The sequence below is a fragment of the Petaurus breviceps genome, unplaced genomic scaffold (genome assembly GCF_028583685.1).
Source record: "Petaurus breviceps papuanus isolate PSGF00001 unplaced genomic scaffold, PetGlider_PUasm1.0 90574, whole genome shotgun sequence".
NCBI classification, from domain to species: domain Eukaryota; kingdom Metazoa; phylum Chordata; class Mammalia; order Diprotodontia; family Petauridae; genus Petaurus; species Petaurus breviceps.
The window spans coordinates 2343336-2368169 of NW_027187277.1; the positions used below are offsets into that span (position 1 = coordinate 2343336).

General features: G+C 35.3%; 1 protein-coding gene across 8 annotated transcripts in view; it reads right to left on the reverse strand.

Moving 5' to 3' along the window:
- CNKSR2 (connector enhancer of kinase suppressor of Ras 2) overlaps window positions 1-24834 on the reverse strand; it is a 348720-nt gene that overhangs the window by 120762 nt on the left and 203124 nt on the right. For 5 of the 8 annotated variants that reach the window (XM_069063426.1, XM_069063424.1, XM_069063422.1 and 2 more), the window contains 3 exons: window positions 21682-21893; window positions 6861-6950; window positions 4042-4256 (listed from right to left, as the gene is read on the reverse strand). In XM_069063426.1, coding sequence (XP_068919527.1) covers window positions 4042-4256; window positions 6861-6950; window positions 21682-21893 — 517 coding nt within the window. The remainder of the gene's footprint in view (window positions 1-4041; window positions 4257-6860; window positions 6951-21681; window positions 21894-24834) is intronic. The other 3 variants (XM_069063427.1, XM_069063425.1, XM_069063423.1) reach the window with 1 other exon arrangement.

A 24834-nucleotide genomic window follows, 5' to 3' on the forward strand; every position in this document is an offset into this window, starting at 1 on the left:
ACAACAGTTTTAAAAAGCTTTTGCCATCAAGGAGCTTGTTGAGAGAGAAAGGATGTACCAAATAGGTATGTAAAATGGATACAAAATAATTATTGAAGGAAGGCTCTAGCACCTGGGAGGGGGCGTTAGAAAAGGCTTAAGCTAGAAGATGGTATTTGATCTGAACCTTGAAGGAAACTAGGGTTTCAAAGATCAAGGAGGGAACACATTCAAGGTCTGCAGCATAGTCAGTACTAAGGCAGAGAGACTGGAGGAGTGCCCTGTATAAGGAGTATATCAATTTGATAATATCAGTTTGGCTGTGTATATGAAAAGGAATAAAGTAGGAAAGAAAACCTACTAGGAAGACAGATTTGGTTTAGATTATGAAGGGCTTAAAATGCCAGGTTGAGGAGTTTACATAAAAATAAATTCTGTGGGCAGCTAGGTGGTACAATGGATAGAACACTGTCCCTGGAGTCAGGAAGACCAGTGTTCAAATATGGGCAAGTCACTTAGCCCCTTTTGCTTGTTTCCTCACCTGTAAAATAGACTGGAGAAGGAAATGATAAACTCTTCTGGTAAAAAAACCCAAATAGCATCACAAAGAGTTGAACACAACTAATTGACTAAACAACAACAAAAATAATAATTGGAAAACTAAAGTATATGATTTTTCATTGTTACAATGGAAGCCAAATTTTGGTCACCCCATCTTGGCTCTAAGTACTTTAACAATAAAGTTAGTAGATCTATTGCAGAATATTTTTTTCCTTAAAATAGACTTTTTAAAATGTTCTAAACAATTAAGGTTCATAAAGGAAAAAAAATTCTAAAGATGAAGTAGAAAGCTATCAAAATAATGTCCCAGATAGATTTTCTTAAGTTCTGGCTAATGCCTGGAATTTTACTCTTGGAACTTTCTCCTAAAAGTAGGTATTCTAGCTATGATTTTACACATCTAATCTCTTCAGGTCCTCCAATTTCTGTATTAGGAATTGCATTACACTAGATTCTACAAGGTTTGTAGGTTTGTGGCTCTTTTGGTTGATGTTAGTCACATGTGTGATTCTGGAGTACCATTGGCTTTGGTCTAAAAACCAATTACTAATGGAAAAAAATAATAATCATCAGATTTTTTTACTACCCACATGACTTTGAAACTTGAGCAAAATGCTTCAATTCTCCAAGCCTCATTACAAAATGAGAGGGTGGTCTACATAGTCTTTGCTAGATTTCTTCCTGCTCTGACATTTTGTGAGTTTATAAGTGAATAGGGAAGCACTATGTAGACTACTATTGAGTGACACTTTTAACTATCATTAAAACACAAATTAAGACATTCTTTGATCTCCCTGATAGAATGTGATACTTGAAGGAACTCAATGCTTTAAGTTGTTTTTAGGCAGGCAGAGAGAGGTATTAAGATAGGAGAGAGAAATTAATCTACAATCTTAACAACCAGAAAATGCAAATAACAGGTTTTATATGTGTGTGTGTGTGTGTGTGTGTGTGTGTGTGTGTGTAGTCCTCTTTTATGAGAATGACATGGAGAATAGATGAGCTTTTATGAACAATTTGTCCAAAAAGGGAACTTTCTAGGAAAATTCAGTATACTGCCCTTAGGTAATATTCAGTCCCAAATCCTATTTCTAGAGGGCTCTATCCTACAACAATGGCACCAATTAAATTATGTTTTGTAGTTTGAGTCTTAGGTGAATTTTGTTGCATTTATTTGGAAACCATTATAGCAGAGGTATTGTGGGATCCTAGACTAATGGACTTGAATCCACCATTAGAGCTCAAAGTCTTATCTAGCCAGTGAGCAAGATGGCTACCGCCACCATACCCTCAACCCTTTCCTGATTTTTACTCTCCTTGAAGGATTTCACTGTCACTGCTGCTCTTCTATCCTTCCAGCAAATGAGATCACAAGACTTTGGAGAAATGAAAAATAGCCTCTCCTCACACATTGATTGGAGATGAAATTCCTAATGCATGGTGTATGGGAAAAAATTCAATTATCTAGAATATTTAATTAACTAGAAGAACTTACTCCCCAGTCATTCTAGATAAACTGAGATTTATGGTGGCTGTCAAAAATGTAATAAAATTGTGTTTATAATTAGAGGGAAAACCAGAAACATTCTAACATGACCAAATGTTGAAATAAATTTGCAGTTTTCTTTTTAGGGCTGCATTTGACTTTAAAGCTTTTTTTTTTTTTTAGAAAAATTCTTTTGGTTTCAGTGTAAAATATTCAGAATGGAATGTAATTTATAAACACATTTAGATCCCTGAAATTGCTATGTTAATAAACTTATTGAAACCCATTACAAACCAATCAACCTCCACATGGAGAAATCTCCCACTACAGGAATCATTTGCTCTAATTTTTCTGATTACTGCACATTCTGCTTATGTATTTTCCCTAACTGCTCAAAGGTTTTGCTATTTAGATGCTATATCCCAGCTGAAAAGTTTTGGCAGGAGCAGAAGTTGCTGGTTGAACAGATCTATTGAGTATGAGTTGATGTACAATTGGAAATGTGGCAGGGAAAGAAAATGAATGTTTTATAGTCTCTTAGACTTTATTAACTGAAGTGCATTATCAACAATGCTAACAGCTCCACAAGACCTTTCAATGATGTTGAAGAATCAAACAGGGTAGCTACTAAGATAGCTTTCAGATAAACATGTCCCAACAAATGAATAGATAGTTTGCTCCATTAGGGCACTATAGAAACCCATCTGTTCCAAACACACTTTATTACAGCAGTAACTACAATTAGGTTGCAACAGCACTCCCACACCAAATCTCACATATTATGTTCCAAGGGCCACAACGTGCTACTTATTTATTTTTCTAAGTTTATTTAGCTAATCAGCTGATTTTCTCTAGCTTTTCCTAGATATTTTTGCTTTCTTTATGTGTTTTTTCCCCCATAAATGAAACCATGAAGTTGAGTACATTTCTCTCTTCTAAATACCACAATTCACTGCAAAATTCTGTATAATAGCTAGTGTCTCTTTGAATGCTGAAAACAATTAGATGCTTTAAAAAATGAAAGAATTCTGAGTTCCATTAACCTATGATTAAGTCTGTTTAACTACAGCCCAACATTTTTGTACTTCAACAGAGCATAGAAAACTTCACTGTTTGTCTTTGATGATGGTCTAAGAGTTTCAACTTTTAAATTATCTATGTGGAGCAAATCCCAGTCGGGGAGAGAATATTTTTCATTTCCCTAGCGTTTTATTCTCCTCAGTTTCATTGCTGAGGATTATTAATTTGTGTGCAAATACTCCTGTTATCTTAACAGGTTCCTCTTTTTTTCAAAATTATAGGCTTAATTTAGTTTTACTTTAGAGCAAAAAAACCCCTGTGTATCTTCAGGATGCACAGTCAGAATGAGCAAGGATGAAATAAAATATAGACATTATCATTTTTATAATCCTTTAAAATATCACTGCTATTCTATCAACACATTCCTTCATATAAAAACAATGATTTATATATATATATAATATACATACATATACACATGTGTATATATGTAATATGTTTTGGACATATTAAAACAAAAATTATCCTTTTTTGTCCTTATGAAGTTATCTCAATTCCAGTAAGACAGATCCTGAATGGATATGTAATCTTGATGACATAGAAATAAGAGCTAGCATTTATATAGCCCTTTAAGAGTTGCAAAGTACTTTATAGATATTTTCTCATTTCATCTTCACATTGACCCTCAAGAGTAGGTGCTATTATTATCCTAATTTTAAAGATGAAAAAACTGAGTCAAATACTGGTTAAGTGATTTGTCCAGGATCACAGAACTAGTAAGTTTCTGATGGTAGATTTGAATTTGTCTTCTGGATTCCAGAGGCTGTGTTCTGTTCACAACCCACTGAGCTGACTCAATCACGTAAAATGGTGACAAGCTACAATAAAAATAATACACACTATACCACTCACCTCCACCTCTACCACCATCAAAAGTCACATAGGAATCTTGCAATAAAGGCAGTTAACAGCAAACCTTTGAGAATTGTACTCACGTGATACAAGGTGGCCTCTGGCACAGGTGTGCCCATGACGTCCTGTCTTAATGCTTCCATTTGTAAACTAGGTAGCAAGGAATAGTGAGTTGGACTATTACTCTTATCTCCCTTCTTTTTTGACTTTTTCCCTGTATCTTTCTTGCTATTTCTCTGGTACATGTATTCTTCTTGAGCAATTTTTTCATTGCTCATATACCGAAGTAGGGAATTTTCTAAACAAAGAGAGAGAAAAGCATCACTTAGAATAAGTAAATCAGTAACTGGTTTCCAGAACTACTATTTTCTTCTGCTAATCATGCTAATGGGTATACTCTTGGAACTTTAACCTAACTCATAATTTTGAAAAGCATGTTCTGGATAATAAAATTGCACATGACACTCAATGAGCTTGGATCATGGAACGAGAGGAATCAGGCAGTATGTGGCATGTTAGCTTCCTCGAAAAGATTAAAATTCATATCGCTGACTTATGAATATACTTGTGAGAAAATCAAACCTAACAATACTGCTTTAGAAGTGACATATGATAATCATGTTTTCTCTTTCATTTCCCCTAAACTCGTTGTGAATATAATAATGTTGGGTAACAAATTTCTGACAAGTTCTCTAGAGGAAGGTCCGCAGTGCAGTGAGTGGATCCCTCATAGAGAATTAAAGTTACACAGGATGGGCATGTATGGAATGCAGTCTATATTGCTGGAGGGATATGCTGGAGCCATATCAATGAGATTACAGATCCAGTGAAGTATCCATCAAAGTTTGGAAATAACTGAAACTTAGAAAACTGAATAGATAAACCAACTCAATAAGATTTTATATAGAACAATGTTTATAAGAACAATAGCATCAAAATGGAAATCTCTATAAAATCATGTCCAAAAGTGCTAATGAAAAAGTAGTAATGAAATGTAGTAATGAAATGACCACTTTAGAAGTTAGTATTAACATCAAAACTCAAAATCATCTTGTTAATTAAGTAATGTGATAACTTAGTGAATTAAGTTTTGTAAGGTACATTTTTTTCCCCTTAGTATATAATGAATTTTTTTTAGATGCCTCATCCACAGCCTTATGACTTTTGGAAAGTAGTAGCACAACTTTGTAGCAAGGTTTAAAAAATTATGAGGCTGCCTCAACTTCTATTGGGCCCACCAAATCTCCAGTGGCTTAAATTCACATTCCCAATGCCATCAACATCAGTTATATTGACCTCTATCCATTGGTCTTTTGGACTCTGGCTTAGAGCAAAAGTATTTCCTATAGCAAATACCACAGTAGAACCCTGTTTTACCCACATCCTATCTCTGCTTAGGAATATATTTCTAACACCAAACAGAATGAGGGGGAAAAATATTGTGATATTTTAGGTCATTAATATCACAGTTAAGTCTGACATGATATATATATATATATATACACACATATATATATATACACATGATAATCATCATTTAAAACAACTCTGTGTGTGCATTTATTTTTGTTTTCTTGAAGCACACTCTCTGATTTATTCTGAGCACATAATCAAATATTCACTTTTGCGGTCATGACATAGAGAACACCTCTACAGAGCCTTCATTATGGTCTGAAGGTGACTGGATTCTTTTTTTTTTTTTTTAAAGCAATCAGGGTTAAGTAACTTGCTCAAGGTTACATGGCCAGTTATTTCTGGGTGTGGTGCTAAGTATCAGAGCCCGGATTCGATCCAGGTCATCCCGACATTGGAGCCAGTGCTCTTACTCGCTGAGCCACCTGGCCGCCCCTAAGCAATTGGGGTTAAGTAACTTCCTCAAGGTTACACGGCCAGGTGTTTCTGGGTGGGTGCTAAGTGTCTGAGCCCGGGATTCGATCTCCAGGTCTTCTCAACACTGGAGCCGGTGCTCTTACACGCTGTGCTACCTGGCCGCCCCTGGGTGACTGGATTCTTGAAGGCGTAAACACCTTGGCATTTCCTATCCATCTACACAGGCTTTGAGTATTGACAGGATTATGGATTGTGAGTCCAATATTTGAGAACAAATCTGGCTACATACAGAGAGGCTCAACATCAAAAGGCTGGCCATTGGTGATTCACTTTTTCAGTCTTTGCATCTCAAAAAAAAAAAAAACCCATCTGTTAAGGTGTGTAGTGATTTTGAGACCTGTTGATAAAGGGAGCACACCAGCAGTCAAGTCACGGCCCCTTGAAATATGAAGAAGTAACAGGTCTGAGACAGAACTTGACTTTGTGTCTAATGTAGATTGATTATGGCCTGACTACACATACTTGTTCTGATAGTTTCATCACATTTCCATTTTTCCTAATGTTCATCTTTGAAATAACAATCAATTCTTAATTTTTACACAACATTTATGTCTCTTTTAATTAAATACACATGCCTTACATAAGATTCTATAGAAGTTAACATTTAAAAGGTATAAATGAGCATCTGGTCTAAGACTTGCATTGATGGTTCAGTTAAAATAGTAAAGTACAATGTTCTGTCAAGTACAGGGATAATGACATGGTCTGCACCTGTGCTTTCATTGGTATAAGGAATTCATGCATGAGGAAATTCTTTCTACCAATGTACATTAGTACCTCTGTGACTTGCCCAGGGTCACACAGTAGGAAGCAGGACTTGAATCTAGGCATTCCTGACTTCAAGACCGGCTCTCTACCCATGACACCACTGGGCCTTTCTTATGTTAATCACAGAAAGAACACGATTTGAAAAACACTAATCTTAAACTTTAAGAGCCTACTTTAAAGAACATCTAAATTTACTTACAGTTTAAACAATACAGAGCCTACCCTGAGATTCTAGGACACTTACCTCTTCTACTATCTCTCTTCATTTTACTGGGATCTTCATACTCCCCCACCCAATTATATTCCACTGGCATAGATATAGGCCGTAGCTTGCCTAAACATAGAGAACAAAATTCATATCACATCTTTTTTTCCCCTCTGTTTGGTTATATTTGTCCTGTTTCTCAGACACAGCTAATAGACACACACTCACCACACTCATGGTCAGCATTTTGTGTTATTAGCTGTAGATGAAGAAAAGGTACATTTTGATCCAGAAGGTGAAATCAGAAAAGGTGGCTGCTGCTTATCTCTCTGTGGCATTTTGCCAGGGAAAGTAGAAGCTAAGTAATGATGGATAGATAACTAAAATTTTTTTATCTCAGGTACACTGGGGTTTTGAAAATCATCATAGGCTGTGGATGAGTCATAGGATCATAAGTCTGAGCTGTAAGGGGGCATAGAGATAATCAGGTCCAACCTCCTCATTTGATGGATGAGGAATCTGAGGCCCACAGAGGTTAAGTGACTTGACACGGGTCACAGAGCTAGGATCTGTGGTGGGATATGAACCCTGCTCTCCTTGACTTCAGGTGCAGTGTTATAACCATTCTCAAACAGGACTATATTAATAAGAAACTGAGTCACTCTACTAGCACTTGAAATTTCTCTAGCTGGAAAAGAGAAGCATGCTATTAATTTCCTTTAGTCATATGGAAAGATTTTCAGAAGGAAGATCATGAAAAGCTGAGCAGTTTCCCCTGAAGATAGATGTATATGCACAGAACTTCAAAGGAAAAATCTAAATTAGCTAGAACTAGCTATTTTGAACAATCTGTACACATTGAAATTATCAGGGTAGACTTATATGTAGTTTTATATTGTGTTCCTAGTTAGATTTCTACTTTTTCGGTAATAGAGGCTGATAGAAGTATAGATAGAGATAAATGCTAAATCCTCAAATAGCTATTCATGACAACCACACAATCTTCTCTTTTAGACAAGGTGATATAACCATTCTGATAGGAGCATGGTAACATTTTCATATAGCAGTCTCTTCTATATTATGCAGAATTCAATGAGGTGAGACTGTATTAGACTCCATTTGATTGCAGGCAGTTTAATTGCTGTTGTTGTTTGGTCATTTCAGTCATATCCAACTCTCTGTTTGATCCATTTGGAGTTTCCTTGGCAAAGATACTGGAGTGGTTTGCCATTTCCTTCACCAGATCATTTTACAGATGAGGAAACTGAGGCCGAGGTCTAAATGATTTACCTAGCATCACCCAGCTAGTAAGTGACTGAGGCCATATTTGAACTTATGAATATGAGTCTTCCTGATTCCAAGCACAGTGCTCTATCAACTGTACCCACCTAGCTACCCTAGGCAGTTTAGTGAAGCACTAAAAAGTTCTCACTGTAAGGTCATTTCACTTTGGAGGCAGATTTCTAGTATGGACTCAGAGACATTAGAGTGATGCTGTGGCACATTTTTACATATATTCCTGACAAAACAATTGGGAAGAAAATTATGGTAAAAACTAGAGTTTTAGGAAGGTTGTCTGAATTTTGTCAAATCAGAGAAATACAAGAAAAACCTTCTGCCAGCTAATGTATTTGAGAAAATTATTCCATAAATATCTTAGTGATTATAGATAAATGATAGCAATGAATAGGATTTGGAACCACACGATGAAATGTTAGAATTGTTTTCAGTAAATGTACTACAGTAAGGTTGTCAAACTCCTGGGCCTCTGGAACAAAATGAAAACGTAATTGGGTAATGTTTAACCAAGTATATAAAACTACAATTCAACATAGCTCATGTTAATTGGTGGTCCTCTCAGTCAATATGAGGCTCTCAGGAATTGCTTTCTATTTTAGTTTAACACCAACAGAAAGGATACAGGAGCTTATAGTTGATAAAATGTTTTGCCACATTCCATTTAAATATTAGAGATGGTTTATTAATCTAAACTAACTTTTGAAAGCGTTAGATATAAAACAAATGAATTTAAGAAAAATGATAATTCCACATGCCTCTTTCAAGGTGTGTGAACAACAGCTTTACATCTGATTTAATTTGTGGTTACAATGTATTTGTAGTCAGGAGACTGGAGTTCTGTCACCTGTGTGACATTGGGCAAATAGCTTCATCTCCCAGAGATTCAGTCTCCTCATCTGTAAAATGAAGGGGGTTAGAGAAAATGATCTCTAAGATTCCTTGCAGTTAAAAACCTAAGAAGTAATGTTTCTATGAAGTAGGCATGGGGCTAATATGATTCATTTCCCAGAAGGCATAGATAAGTGACTTGCCTGAAATCACAAAGCCAGTCTGGTCTTCTAACTTAAAGTCAAATCATAGGTAGCATGACTGGATGAGGACCTAAAAACAAGACTTGCAGCTGCTTCCACACTTCTGCTTTACAGATTCTGACTGGCAGACATGCGCAGCCTATATTTCACAGTACTATACAATACTGATATTCCAAAAGCATTATATCCATGACCATCTCTACAATACACCAAGAGAATGGGAAGTGGACTATTTAGTCAAAAATTATATTTGATTGGGTTTTCTTTTGGGACTTTGATGTGGAATAGGTTTAATTTCATTTTGCAGAATGGATCAATAATTTCAGAGCCATGGACCCAGAAAGATGGGCATCTACACTCATTTCAAAGTGTTTTATTTAAACAATATTTTATATGAGAGGCAATGTGATGCAGTGGATCTGGAGTGAGAAAGAATTAGGTTCACATTGTAAATCTGACACATAGTATCTGCATGATCATACTAGCTAGTCACTTAATGTCTCAGTGCTTCAATCTCAGACTGGGTATGCTCTACATTGGTAGTGGAAGTTTCTATAAATGAGTTCCCAATGCAAATGAAATCAGAGTTTTGGACTAAAAAAAAGAAGTAATCTCTGTCTTAATATACACATGCCTAAACACAGATACTTTTATCTGTTTCAATTATGTCTGTATTCAGATAGCAATACCCATATCAATCTACTTTATCTTATATATTTTTTCTCTTTACATCTCTATACATAGATATTTGGGTCTATGCCAATTGTATCTATTATGTCTCCATATCTATGAATATTTTATCTCTACATATGTCCTCTTAATATCTATATATCTGTCAATTGTATTTATATAAATATTCATATTTGTTATCTCCATATTTTATCTTAACATCTTTATATAGATACACAGATTTTATATCTATATTAATTATATTTACGTGTATTATATTTATATCTATATTTCACCTATTTTATATCTATCATCTATTGATTTATCATTGTACTTTTGGTTAGAGGAAGCCCCATTTCCAAGATTCACATTACTTCTGAAAACCTTATAAAGTGGTTATGAAAGTGGTCATCTCTCTGCAATGAATTATAATTTATATCCCTTGTATGCCCATAACTGGCTGGGGGGTGCACCCCAAATGATAATTGAACTGTAGCATGAGGCACAGGATGGCCACTGTGACTCTTATTTCATGGAAGGCATACACTTTTGGCATTCATGGTAAGAAAAAGAAGGTCATTTTAAATTCTAGACCTTGGCAGAGAAATAGATAATATAAGTAGTGTGGAGTAATGCTACCTGAATATTAAAGTAGAACACTGCACAAAGAAATTGAGAAAAAGAGATGACTGTCATTAAAATATTTCTTTTGAGAGATATAGAGATCTTTTTTTTATAAAGCCAAAGTAATTTTCAAAAGTAAACACATTATTTGTGCAACTACAAAGATGCTAATGATTCTAGGGCTAGTTGCTTACTATATAGTTTATTACGTCAAAAGTTAGCAACACAAGATTAATAAAGTATTCTTATGAAGTAAAAAGAAAAATTCCAGTATAAATGATAAGTCTTGGCAGATTGCAATACAGTGAATGGTTTAAAGTCCTTCCAACTTCAAACATGCAGATTATGTTGATGCAATTTGCCAGTTCACCAATCTTTAAGTGCAATTAGAACCCCAAATAGAATTTTTTAAAATTCATGGAAAAATAAAATAGTCTATAATTCCTAGGATCCTAGGCATTGGGGCTATCTCAAACCATAATGTTACTATTTTATTTTTAACAAACCTCTATAAAACTGAATAAGATGTAGTTTTAAGAATTAATTCACATGAATCTCATTCCAGCATGCTTTACATTTTGCATTTCTTTGTGATCTTATTATCACATGCATACTGGATCTAATTTCCTAGGTGTCCTCATGGTGGGCAATCATGTATTTTCTCACAGCTTCCCTCACTTAACTAGATGGCACTATACTATGCAAGAAAACCCTAGAAAAAAATTGTTGTTTCCCAAAGCTTCATCTCAACGTATCCCACTTAAAGCATAAGCACATTTTGCTAAAGATCTGCAAGGTGGTCAGCTATTTTTTCTATTCCATGTGGTTTGCATAGTGAATAAAATCTCCCTAGATTGGGGAAAAAATGAGAAAATGCTCAGATACATATAAAAAATAACTAGAAGATAAATGTAATTGCTATTTTCTGCCTACAAGATGTTTAGCCAGGTTGCTCTGTTTGGAAAACATTTCTATTGCTGATCAAAAAAAGAAAGGTAAGGAAATTATTTGTTTCTGTAACCTTGTTTCCATATACTGTAGCTTTACTGTAAAAAGAAATTAAATTAATCTGCCATGTTTTGCTCTTCAAAAAGACACTCTGATTATTCTGTAGTAGCTTATATAGGCTGAAAATTGTTTTTATTCTAAATTCTAGTATTTTTCTACATACTGAGTTTGATCCAACCAGTCTCTAATTTCTACTTATTTTTTCATTCCACTTTGGGATGGTGGGAACAGTATTTGTTCTTTCCCAGACCTTCTAAGATTCCCTTTCATTTCTTGAAAAGAACAGTGAATAGGTCTATTAATTACTCAAATATGTCTTTAGCACAGGGAGTTTAGTGGAAAAAAACACTGGATTTGGGAATTAGAAGATTGGCATCCAAATCCTACTTTGGTCACTAATCAATTGCATGATCCTGGACAAGTCACTTAACCAGTCTCTGAGCTTCTGTTTTCTCTCCTTTTATATAAAGGGGCTGGTTTAGATGATCTACAAGGTTGCTTCCAGCTAACTCTGAATGAAATGATGTAATGCTCAACTAACCTGATGAGATCTAGTTTGCTCTAGGCAGTCTTTTCCCTTTTTATTTTGGCCTTTTATCACTACTGAAATTTGCTCCAGTCAATTCTTAGTTTTTTATATATTTAGCAAAGACTAAGTAAAGAAATAAAATATTAGCTGTCTTTTCTGGAAACACTCCGCTTTTGAATGGGTTCTCTAGCTATGTGGAATGTAGAACACATTTCTTTTTCCATAGGAAAAGTGTAATGAATGATGGTGAAATTTCTAGACTAGAGCACAAAATTCTACTTAAACTACAATGTATCTAATATATAGCACTAATAGGAAAGTATTCCTTCAACTATTCTTAACCCAGCTAACTCTAATTTATCATGTTTCTTTTACTGGAAAACATATTGCAAACCTTAAATAGGCATGTGTTTCAAATATCTGGTCTGGTTCTCTCTAACACACATAGATATTGTATATGTACATATATAACAAAATTTAACTAATAATATATATGCATGGATACATATACATTATGTATATGTGTATATATCTGCCTATATCTATCTATCTATCTATCTATCTATCTATCTATCTATCTATCTATCTATCTATCTACCTATCTACCTATCTATCCATATACATGTACCCCTGGAAATTACGTTATTTTCTTTTTTGTTCATGGCTAACACCATGACTTAAAGAGGGGGTAACTTTCTGAAATAATAAATCAAACTTTAGAGACGCAAATAGCTTTTAATTTAGGGTACTTTAAACTATATTTAGTTTAGACTGTATTATTTAGGCTATATTTAATTGGGCAAAGTTTTGATGGACATTTTCCCCTTTATGAACTTTTTCACAAGAATTTATAATTGAAAGATTTATTTAGCTATGCAGAATAATCCAAAAGATATTTCACTAAACTTATAACTAGGCAAATTTACAACACATGAGGCTTTATTTTATTCTAGTGAGAATTTATAATGCTGTAAAATATAAAGTTAAGTTGTCGCCACTAGATTTCTCTAGGTGAAGGAGGTACCATGGTACATTGGGATTTGGTTCAAATCCTGACTGTCATTTGCTACCTGTGTAACCTTGGGAAGTCACTTAATTTTCATGGGCCTCAGTCTCCTTATCTGTAAAATGAGGGGAATGGATAGTCTCTGAAGTCCCATTCTGCTCTGAATCTCTGAGGCTATGCCAGGTGTGCAAGGAACTCTACTAAGGATTTCTCTCTCTCTCTCTCTCTCTCTCTCTCTCTCTCTCTCTCTCTCTCTCTCTCTCTCCTCTCTCCTTTCCTTCATTACTTCCTTCTTCATTAAAATAAATATTTCAGTTGATCCTTATGATAAGCCTAGAATGTATGCGCTACTATTATGCAAAATTTACAGATGAGGACACTGATGCAGTTTTGAAGGTCACAAAGCCAGTACATGTCTGAGACTGATTTGAATCCAGATCTTCCTGACTGTAGGCCCACTGCCCTATTCATCACACCATTAGTTGTCTATTACAAAACAGGAAAAGGTTTTTTGTTAACTCTCCATCTTCATAACACAATTCTCTTGACATTGCAAAATTTATTTTAGTATATTTGGTTTCCTTTATAAATTCTATGCATTTTATTTTAGACATTTATACCTTATTCTGAGGAGGGGTCCTTAAGATTTACCAAATTGCTAAAGGGGTCATGTCATGGCACAAAAAAGGTTAAGAACTCCTGCCTGCAGCCAGTTTTAAAAAGCACATCTCTAGCTCAGTAGTTCTGAGGACACCCTGGGGCCATTGTTATGTATGGCAAGGCACTTGAAAATTCACTTTTTTTCACCCACTAAGCACTGTCATCTTGATCTTTATTTAGCAATAAAATATGCAGTGTGACTTGGTATAATAAATAGGGAAACATACCTCCTGAGGATTGAATAATGTTTTGCACAGGTATGTATTACTGTTTTCCAAATATATGTGGATGCAATTGTGATGAATAAAAGACAAATGTATTTAAAAAGCTTTACTTAATTTGTTATAATATTTTGTCATCCTACATTTCTTAACCAGTAGCTATTATATCTACTAACATGTCAGGAACTGAGATGGGTAAAAGAGTTTTGATCATCAAGAAGTTTTGATCATCTCTAGGCAGTCTAATTTAGGGAACAAAAGGTAGCTGAACCCCATTGTGGTGGGGAATGAGAGTTGGGCTTTGCATCTGTATCACATTATTGATAGCTTAGAACTCTAACTATTTAGTCTGTTTGTGAGTGGTGTTTAAAGTTAGTATCAATAGATGAATTTTCTCTTCCTGTCAAGTAGTGAGAGCAGAATTTCTGATCCTCACCTTTATGCTAATTAATGTTCGCTAAGTATTATTTCTTTTACTAGTTCATTGGCTTTTCAGTCCTAATCTTTTATTTTCCATCAGATCTACATAAAGGTTCCTTATACCCAGTAAAACATCTTTTTTAAAGGTTCATTTCCGTAATTTTGGTGACATCTTTTATTCCTTGAATTTAGTTATTTCCCTCTGGGACTTCCATTTACCTTCTTTCTTTCTAGCTATTATTTTATTGTAAAAAAGGGAGAAAGGCTAGAAGTATGCTAGCAAATTATCTACGGGTGTCTGAGACTAAATTGGGGAGAGACCCAGCAGTCAAGAGAGAGCTTGCTCTTAGGAAATTCTGAAAGTTTGATCAGATCATTTAACATTGCGGACATCTCCTTGGGCCTCTTCCTTTTACTTTCTATAGTTCTTAATTGCTTGGTTGCTAAGACTTTATGTCACTGCTGAGGGGAAATATGAGACAAATATAAAGTTAGTTTCCTGGGAAACATTCTGCAAGATGGAAATAATATGAAGGAAAAGCCTGGATGTTCTTTCCTCTAAAATGAAGGAATATTTGAGAAGAAAATGAAAATTCTTCCCTCCTGGCAAAAGTTAATAGGTACCTGCCCCTTAAACATTCTTTTACTTTCTGCACTAGGGAATGACCTCAGCATAGTCTATAACATGCTTGACAATCTGTGGGTCATGAAATTGCCTTTCTAACAGCTATCTGCATGGTACGAGTCTACTATTACTGTCAAATTTGGCCCCAGGACTACTTTACTTAGCTGACCAAATAGCCCTGATTACAGAAAGCACTATACAAAAATCCAGAGTTATTACAGTGATTGCAGAATAATAACTGCCCCTTCTATCTATGGAGCATTTTACAGTGGTACAGCACTTTACATACATTATCTCATTTCATCCTTGTCAAAACTCTGAGAGCTAGGCAGTGAAGCTATCAGGAGCCCAATTTTACAGCAGAGGGAACTGAGGCTGGAGCTCAGCTGCCTGGGCTCCCATTGCCTCATAAGGGATTTGGTGAATGCATTTCATTTCTAGGTCCACACAAACTAACAGGAACATGCTGCTTCAGTTTGCAAGGTTTGCATCTGACCTCCAGCTTTCCTTTTTCTCTTTTCTCAAAGTGGTGAATGCTTTATCACTGATTCTCAACTCTCCCTAACTTTTCTGTTAGTTGAAGATTACATAGTTTCAAAATCATAGAGAACAGGATGTGTTATGCTTTTGAAATCAGGAATAAAATAGGACTTGGCTGGGTCTACTTGACACAGTGACAAATTTGGAACATGTTACTGGGTTATTGTAATTTCACTGCTCTCAGAGACACAGTAAAGTGGTAGATGAGGTGAGAAAGATGTTCCTGAGTGCTAAGAATTGGCAGCCAAGTGTCCTACACCCCAGGACAGTAGTAGCTTTGGAGTTGGAAGGGGCCTTTTTGGCTACTGATTCTAACACTCATTTTAGAGATGAGGAAACTGAAAACACAGAGAAGCTAAGAGACTTGCCCAAGGTCACAGAGCTCCTAAGTGTCCGAGGCAGTGTTTGAACCCAGATTTTACTGATGCTAAGTACAGTACTCTACCCAGTATGCAATGCTACCTTACCCTTAACCATCTAGCACAGGTTTCATTACCCTGATAGGGTAATCCAACTCAAGTGCTGAAAATATATTTTTAAAGCACCCAGTAACTGATATGTGTGAAGGGAAAATGGCATTCGCTACGACTCTGTAGCCTTAAGTCTAGAAAAGTAGCATAAGAATAGACAAAATATAAATGCACATGAGAAGTACATAGCCAAATGTGAGGATCAGAGAAATGTTTCATGAAGGAGGAAGCATTTGAATCGGACCATAAAAGGTGAGTAGGATTTCAATATCCAGGCATCTCAGGTATGGAGGACAGCTCAAACAAAATCACTCGAGCATAAGCTGTTAAAAGGAGTGTGGATCAGGACCCCTAAAGCAGATTCTCCTTGGTGTTTCCCTGTGAGTAAAGCAAACACCTGAGACATTGAATCTATTACTATACACGTTGTACTTCTAAGAGTCTAACTTACTACCAAAGAATTAATGGAAAGGATGGAGCCCATTGTTACTGGAAAAGGGGATACCGTACAACCACCATTTTCTTTTTGAATTTCTAACAAATTTACCAACTCAAGTTAAAATGTCTGTTATACTCCAAGGAATGTTGTGTAATATTTTTCCCCCAACTTAAGAGGAAACGAACATACTCTACACTTAAAATTTAGGTTTGTTCCAGTCACTTGCGATAAACTGTCAGAATATATATTCCACACTTGCTAGAAGGGTCATTTGGATGACCCCTTACGTTTGTTCAGTATCACAGAGTAATTTTAATTTCAATCTTTGGCAACTAAAGAATGCAGATGAAGATCTTTGTTAACATAAGCACCAAAAAGTCTATCATCAAAAAATTTATTTGCTGCTGCTCCATTTCTTGGGGTCCCTGCTTATAGAAAACCCAACAGAAAAGGGGCCTCAAATAGATCTCATACTTTTCATATTTAAAAACAAATTCTTCTCATACTTTTCACTGAGAATTTGGATGGCTTCTGCTGGCATCTAAGATATGACATAGGTATGAAAAGAAGCTCAAATACTAGAGAATCTGTCATATTCCCTCTTTCCCTTACAAAGCTTTAGGTTTATCTGACTTTAGCCTGGGGGGTTCTTCCTAAAATAGAGCTGGAGTAGAATAAGCTGCAGGAAAAGGATAAAAAAAATGGCATGATTAGCTCAGAGAATATTCATAGGATCATGGATTCAGACCTGGAAGGGACCTTAGAAGCCATCAAGTTCAATGCTTGATGGATAGAAGGCCAACATTTTTATAGAGGAGGAAACTGAGACTCTGAGAAGTTAAGTAACTTGCCAAAGGTCTCATGGGTAGTCAGTGAAACCTATTGAGTTCAAGTAAGATTTGAAATAAAATTTTCTGATTTCAAATCACTGTATTATACTGCCTCCTTAATTCATCACATCACATGAAAGATGGGTTGTGAATAGCCAGAGTAAAGCGGAAGTAGGGATAGGCTTCATTTGCAATTGCTGGCTGAATCAAGGGGGTAAAACAGTTAATAATTATTTTAAGACTTACTTTGGAGCCTTTCTGACAATTAAGTTTTGACAGTACTCTTTAGCACTTTTCTTATCATTACTTATACATACACCAGAATTTTGCTGTCATTGGCACCTACTTGATGGCACCCACCCGATGTTTTAAGTGCTCTAACAGGAAGGTGTGACATCTTAGCTATCATTAATACTATTTCTAGTTAAATCATTAACTAAGGTTTCAAGATTCCATTGGAGCTTCACCTCATCCCTCATATTCTGTTGCTCTCAGGTACAACTGGATTTCCCCCTTGCAAATATAAGCAAATATTAATTAATTATCATGCTTCAGGCACTATGCTAAATGATTTACATATATTATCTCACTTGATCCTCACAAGAACCCTGAGATGTAGATGTGTTATTGATTGGATATATTTAGAGTGCTCTCTCTCTCTCTCTCTCTCTCTCTCTCTATATATATATATATATATATATAGATAGATAGATAGATAGATAGATAGATAGTAGAGTAATATATAGTTAGATATATTTGTAGTAGACTAATCACTCGCATTTTACAGGTGAGGAAATTTAGAGATTAAATGTCTTGACTAGGGTCATATAGCTAATAAGTATCTAAGACTGGACTAGAGCCCCTTGACTCCTGGCCTAGGGCTCTATTATCTGTGCCACCTAATCACCATAACAGTTACTTGGCATAATATTGCAACAGTCTAACAACCTTAACAATATATTATTTATATTTGATGAGAATATAAAGAGGACTCTTAGAATTGAGCCTATGATTTCAGTGGTAAAGGAAACTCTCTACCAAAGGAGACTGGCATTATTCTACAATTTATAGTATTATTAGAGTTGACTGGGGCTCTATAAGGAGTTAATCATGATCAAATGAATGGACAATATATGTTAGAAATAAGACTTGAACCTAGGTCTTCCTTCTTTGGGAAGCTGACTCTCTAGCTCTTTCCCCATGTTTCCTTTCAGAAATAGAAATACATAGGAAAAATGTCAAAATTTAACATAATGAACAAAGATTTGTTATTCAGTTGCTTTTTAGTTTTGTCCTACTCTTTGTGACCCCTTTTGAGGTTTTCTTGGCAAAGATAATGGGGTGGTTTTCCATTTTCTTCTCGAGCTCATTTTATGGATGAGGAAACTGAGGCAAACAGGGTTAAGTGACTTGTCCAGGGTCACACAACTAGAAACTGTCTAAGGCTAGATTTGAAAATGAGTCTTCCTGACCCCAGGCTGACCCAACACTCTATCTGCTGTGCCACCTAGATGCCCAGTGAACAATGATAATGTGAATCAAAATTAGCACAAGAAAGACCTGATAGGAAAATATTGATATTATTAGAGATAATATCTACTGATTAGTTTATTTAGACATGCAGCTGTTTGTTGTACATATTTGTTTCTGAAATATGCTGAGATTCTGAAATATATCCAATCAAAAGGCCACACTTAAGGATCTAGAAGGTTACATGTGGCCTGAAGGCTGCGAGTTCCCCACCTATATTTGGACACAGGGTAGTGAGCACAACTGCTTTCCACTGGGTTGGCCCAAATTAATCTCTTAGCCAAGAGAGTAGCTCTGGCAAGTATGGATAGCTTTGACAGCGATTAGTGTGGAAGAGAGAGGATGAGCTTAACTTAGCAAATTGCAAAAGAGTAAATGATTGATTCCAGGTGAACTTCAAGATCACACTATGGAGAGAGAAAGGGAAATGCAGAGAAAATACAGGAATCCTCAATCTGGTCAAATGAGCAAAGGGGAAAAGCAAAAAGATTTTGATGTTACTGACCAAATAGTTACCATCAGCAGAATTATAATATTATATTGTCCTGAACATCTGTTCCAAATAGTTATCTCTTTTTCCTGAAGTTTGCCTCTGTACCTTTGGCCTTTAGGCCTCTCCTTTCTATTTATTTCATTCTTCCTTTTATCAGTCATTTGTGTATGTGTCTTCCCTCCTCACTCTCCCATTAGAATGCAAGCTCCTTGAGGATAAAATCTATCCTTTTTGAATTTTGATTCCACAGACAACGGTACTATTTTAGTGTTCACTTAATCAATAGTTGTATAATAAAATTGAATTAGGAAAGTCTCAGGATATATAGGAAACTGAAGATAAAGAATTATTGCATGACTAGATGTTTATAGCTAATCATAATACAGAGTGTCCCCCAAATATTAGTGCATTATTAAGCTTTAATAGCTTTAGGGTACCCTGTATATAGAATGTTACTGTGATTAGGACATTTGGGAAAACTTAGGGACAGGTGTGGACCTTAGTGTCCGACTTTGTCTACCCTGAAGACAAAGAACAAAAAGCAGCAGAAGTGAAACTACAATTTCTATCAGCCAGAGCTGAGAAGCTAATGTCCATTGCAACTAGGCTTGTAGCTCTTATGGAAGGTCTAGGCATCCTCTGGTGTGGCTTGAGCCCTGGTCTAGAGAGACCTTTAGGGGCACAAAGAGAAAAGAGAATTAGTGCTAACAGTTAGGTTGCAAATATCAATCTGGAAGGAATTTTATACTTGTAAGGATATGGACTTATGGAAACCTTAGACAGGATCAATAACTATTGCTCCCAGTATGGAGACTCACTAGAGGATTGAACCTTGTGATTCTTCCCCTACCAACATGAAATTGAAGTTTTATCTTACTGGATGGGGAAAGATGTATGTGTGAGGGTGGGTGGGGGGATAAAGAGATATGGATCCATAAGGGTGGAATTCCTCAGAGCCGGAGGGGGGATTATAACTATTGCTCACTTTGGGATCTGTGGGTAGTCAGAAACAAAAAAATCATATGAGGTGTCCCAAAAGTCTTAGTGCAGCTATAAACTTTAGTAGCTTAAAATGCACATTTTGAAACTATATTTTTAATTTATGACTAATATGAGACAGTTTATAAACTTTGGTAAAACAGTATAAGGGAGATGAGTTTTTTTTTAAAGAGTGCATGTCAAATCTTGATTTTTCTTAAGAGAGTGACATAGTACAGCATAACAGAACACTATACAATTATTGGGGGGAGAAAAATGGTCTAAAAGATATATCCCTGACAGGTAGATGGAATTCTTTACTAGCACATTTAAAATAAATATATGAATTATATTATCATTGCCCTAAGATTTCAAAAAAATCCCAGGCTCAAAACTATGTTTTGATCCAACAAACATTTCTGCTGAGCTCTTTTTTTGAGTAAATAGTTTTGAAACTGGGAATACTAAAACAAAGCTATACTCTAGCAAATCTCACAAAAACTTCTGTTTCCTATTACATTGGCTTCAGAAGTTTAAAAAAATATCAGTATTGCTCATTTCCATCCCTTAGGCCCAGCTTTGCACAGATTCCTTAGTTTTTTACTCATTGTGCAGCCCTCAAAAAGGGTATAAAGTCAAAGAATGCATTATATCTTTAATAGATGCTTCTATTTTCTTTTGCAGTTCTAAGCATCTTTTGTGACACATCATTCTGTTTTAAGAAAAAGTCATACATGTTATGTGTTATTTGATGATGCTGGATTTCGATCTTTCTCAAGGATCTCAAGAAAGGACCATAACATCCTTGAGAAATAGATGAAGAATGCTCAAGGAAGTGAGAATTTCGCTAAATACTGGACAACTCATTTCTTATCTTAATGATTACACATTTTCTGTAAACACTCACCTCAATTTCAATAAGTTTTGGAAAATCTTGGAACACTTATGAAAGAGGTGACATGTGTCTAGTATTTAGTGTAAGATCAGGCAAATAATAGTCCCTCAATATTTGTATGAATGAATAAAAGACAAATCTTAAGCTCTCTTTGATAACATTTCTCCAAAACAAAGCAAAAGTGTGAACAATTACATTATCCTTTGCACATTTAATGGATTCCTTAAAAAAGACTTCAGAACAGATGAAACCTTAAATTGACACAAGTCAAATGCAATAAGATGTTCAGAAAATCCTAGGTTCAACAACATACTTCTAACTACACATATTTCTATTAATGGAAAATGGATGCTTTTGGAAACTATTAATGAACTCATCATTTCAATTATAGCTCATGTTTCTTGTTTCATGGAATAAATGATGTCTGACAAAAGAAAATAAAATCAACAACAGATCAATTAAATGTGTACAGATAAGCTATCTCTACCTCATCCAAAGTTGTCCAAAAAACCAAAGTCAATGTTTTCATTGAGTCTTATTTGTATACCAGCTAGAACATGCCTTCAAAAACTTTAGAGACAATAAAAAATTACCATAAGTTGGAGTGCTTTCTCTTCTTCCCTGACTGCTTGATCTTCCTTTATCATATTCATAGCAATACAAAACAGCATCTTCTTCAACCACATTAAATCTCTTCCGATATTCCTGGTCAAGAAATGAATTTGGAGATTCGGATCCCTTATGCACTGGCTTGCCCACTAGGTGCCTACTGAGATCATCACAAGGAAGATTTCCTTTTTCATCCCTGGAGTGGGAATGAGGGAGAATGAAAAGCAGATTTGGAAAAGAGCAGAAAGAAGTTGAAAGGAGTGGAAAGAAAGAGAAATAACAATAAAAATAGCTTTCATTTATATAGTGCTTCACAATTTTCAGAATCCTTTCATATACTTTCTCTAATACTCAAAACAACCCCATGAGGTAGGTAGGGCAAGCATTACAGTTCTTTTTATACTGGAGGAATCTGAAGCTTAAAGAGGTAAAATAATTTGCTCCAATTTCTGTTGAGGCAATAAAACTGGAATTAGAACTCAGGTCTTATAATGCCTGCTTCTATACTCCTTTATTTTTCTCTATACATAGCAAGTGAAATTTTTAGGAATAAGAATACAGTATTATGATCAAGAAAACAAAAAGAATCTTAAAACCAGTGTTACACCATTCAGAATCTTTAGTTATAACTCTATGTCTCTGCCAGTTCTGACCCAGATTAAGTCACACTTGTCTTCCTATTATTTTATTTAAAGGAGATTTCTAGGAGCATATTAAAAACTATATTAATGGGTAACATTGTTTTTGAGAATTATTAAATAAGGTACCATCTAAATTTCTTTAGTATTAAACATGTCTCCCTCTTGAAAAACAGTAGAAAGTGAAAGAAGGGCCACAGAACTGGAAATGGGAAAAGGTTCCAGTTCTTGAAAGGGGAAGAAGGTGTATTATTCCAAGTTTCAGTTGGTTGATTTAGGAAGGTTTGATTTCTGGTAGAGTTCTAGAATATATGTCAAAGTGATGATTTGTGAAGCATGTTGAAAGGGAAATGTTCATCACATTGAGTCAAAAAACCTTATTATATTTTTCTGACAGGGTTATTAAAAAGCATATTAGAGGAATGACACATCCATAGATTTCAGGAAGCCATTTGACCAAGAATCTCATGTTTCCTTGTAGACAAAATAGGGAGATATGGACTGGATGATAATACTGTTAGTTTTCATTTGAAACTAATTGAATGTAAGAGATTGTTTTGGTGTCAGCTTAGAGGAAAGATACTAGAGGAGCAGTATAGAATTCTGTAATTAGCCCTGTTCTGTTCTATACTTTTATCATTGTCTTAGGTGGAAGTAGAAGTGACATATTTATCAAACTAGTAGGTGACATGAAGCTGGGAAGGATAACTAGTGTGGTGAATGACAAAATCAGAATGCTCAAAGATCTCAACAGATGAGTGGAAGATAATAAGATGAAATTTAATAGTGATAAATATGAAGTGCTGATGGGTTTGAAAAAAACCAACTGTTAGACACTTGACACTTACTAACTGTGTGACCCTGGGGAAGTCACTTAACCCCATTTATTGCACAAAACATAATAATAATTAACCCAGTTGGGGGGGGACAGCTATGTGGTGCAGTGAATAGAGCACTGGTCCTGGAGTCAGGAGGACCTGAGTTCAAATCCAATTTCGAACACTTAACACTTACTAGCTGTATGATCTTGGGCAAATCACTTAATTCCAATTGCCCTGTCTTTCTCCCTCCAAAATGACCAAAAAAAAAAGAAAAGAAAAAAATCAACTTCATGAGTACTGCATAGGGGACCTATAGATGGGATGCTAATTAACATAAAGACTTTGGGGCTTTAGTGGATTATAAAATCAATAGAAGCCAATAATGTAACGTGGCAGCTAAAAATTTGAAGCTATTCTAGGATATGTTAAAAAAAAAGTCATAGTGTCCATAGAGTCCATATTGTAGTGACTATTTTAATCTACTGGTCCTTGGTCAGACTACATTTGCATCATTGTATTCAGTTTTGGATGCCACATTCTAGGGACTACATTGGCAAAATAAATACAGAAAGTGGTGGGAAAGATGGTGAGGGGATTTGAAACTATCCACTAGCTAAATGAACTAGGAGTATTTAGTGAGGAGGAGAGAAGACTGGCAGGGGGATTTGGATAGTGGTAGGAAGGTAACATGATGGTTGTCTTCTAGTATTTCAGGGGATATTACATAGAAGATGGATAATATTTGTGTCACTTTGTTACAGTGGTTAGAAGAAGAGACAATAGATGAAAACAACAGAGAGGAGTAATTTTAGGAACATATGGATTATAGGTGAAAATACATTTGTCCTTTGTCCAACATCAGTAATTTTTCCTTTGTGATTTTTTACATAATGAATCCCATACACTGACATGAGTGAATAACATAAGAATGAGATGGTGACATTTTGTATTATAAAGTTTGGGATGTAAAAACACAAGTCTAAATATGTTTTGAATGGTAAAAAGAGGTTATTAAAATTAACTGTTTAAATTAATTCTTATTATGCTATGGAGATAGAAACTTTGCTTCAATGTTCAAACCTGAGACCACATCAAAATTACAGAAATCTTCAGATATGTAGTTAGGGAGGTCTACTAGCCCAGCACATTTCAATACTTCTCAGATTTGAAAAACAGAAGCAAACAACTTCTTGGTACCATTCAGGTACACTAGAACTGTGTGCCATTATTTTTTAATAAGTAGGAATTTGTTCTGTCTTCTTAGGTCTTTCAGAATAATTAAGACAAGTTCTTTAATTGTAAAAGTGTCATAAAGCACAGTTAATTGTTTTATCTATTTCCCTTATGATGAATCTTGGGTAAATTGACATGTCTCCCATGTAGCTCTCATTCAGAGAGTACTGATATTTCACATGACTTTAAATGCCCATAAAGATTCTCCACTTTAAAGCACTTGCTTATCTACAGATGAACATATAAATTTCACTACATGGCTTAAGAACTCAATTGCACTAGTACAAGTTTGGGGATGATGCACCTAGGTAAGAGTTCAAGTGAAACTGACCTGGAGATCATAATGGTTTGCAAGTCCTATAAGAGTTGTTTATCTGTGTAGCAGCCATGGAAGCTAATGTGATTGTAGTTTATGTTAATAATAAAAGTCTAATATCAATAGCAA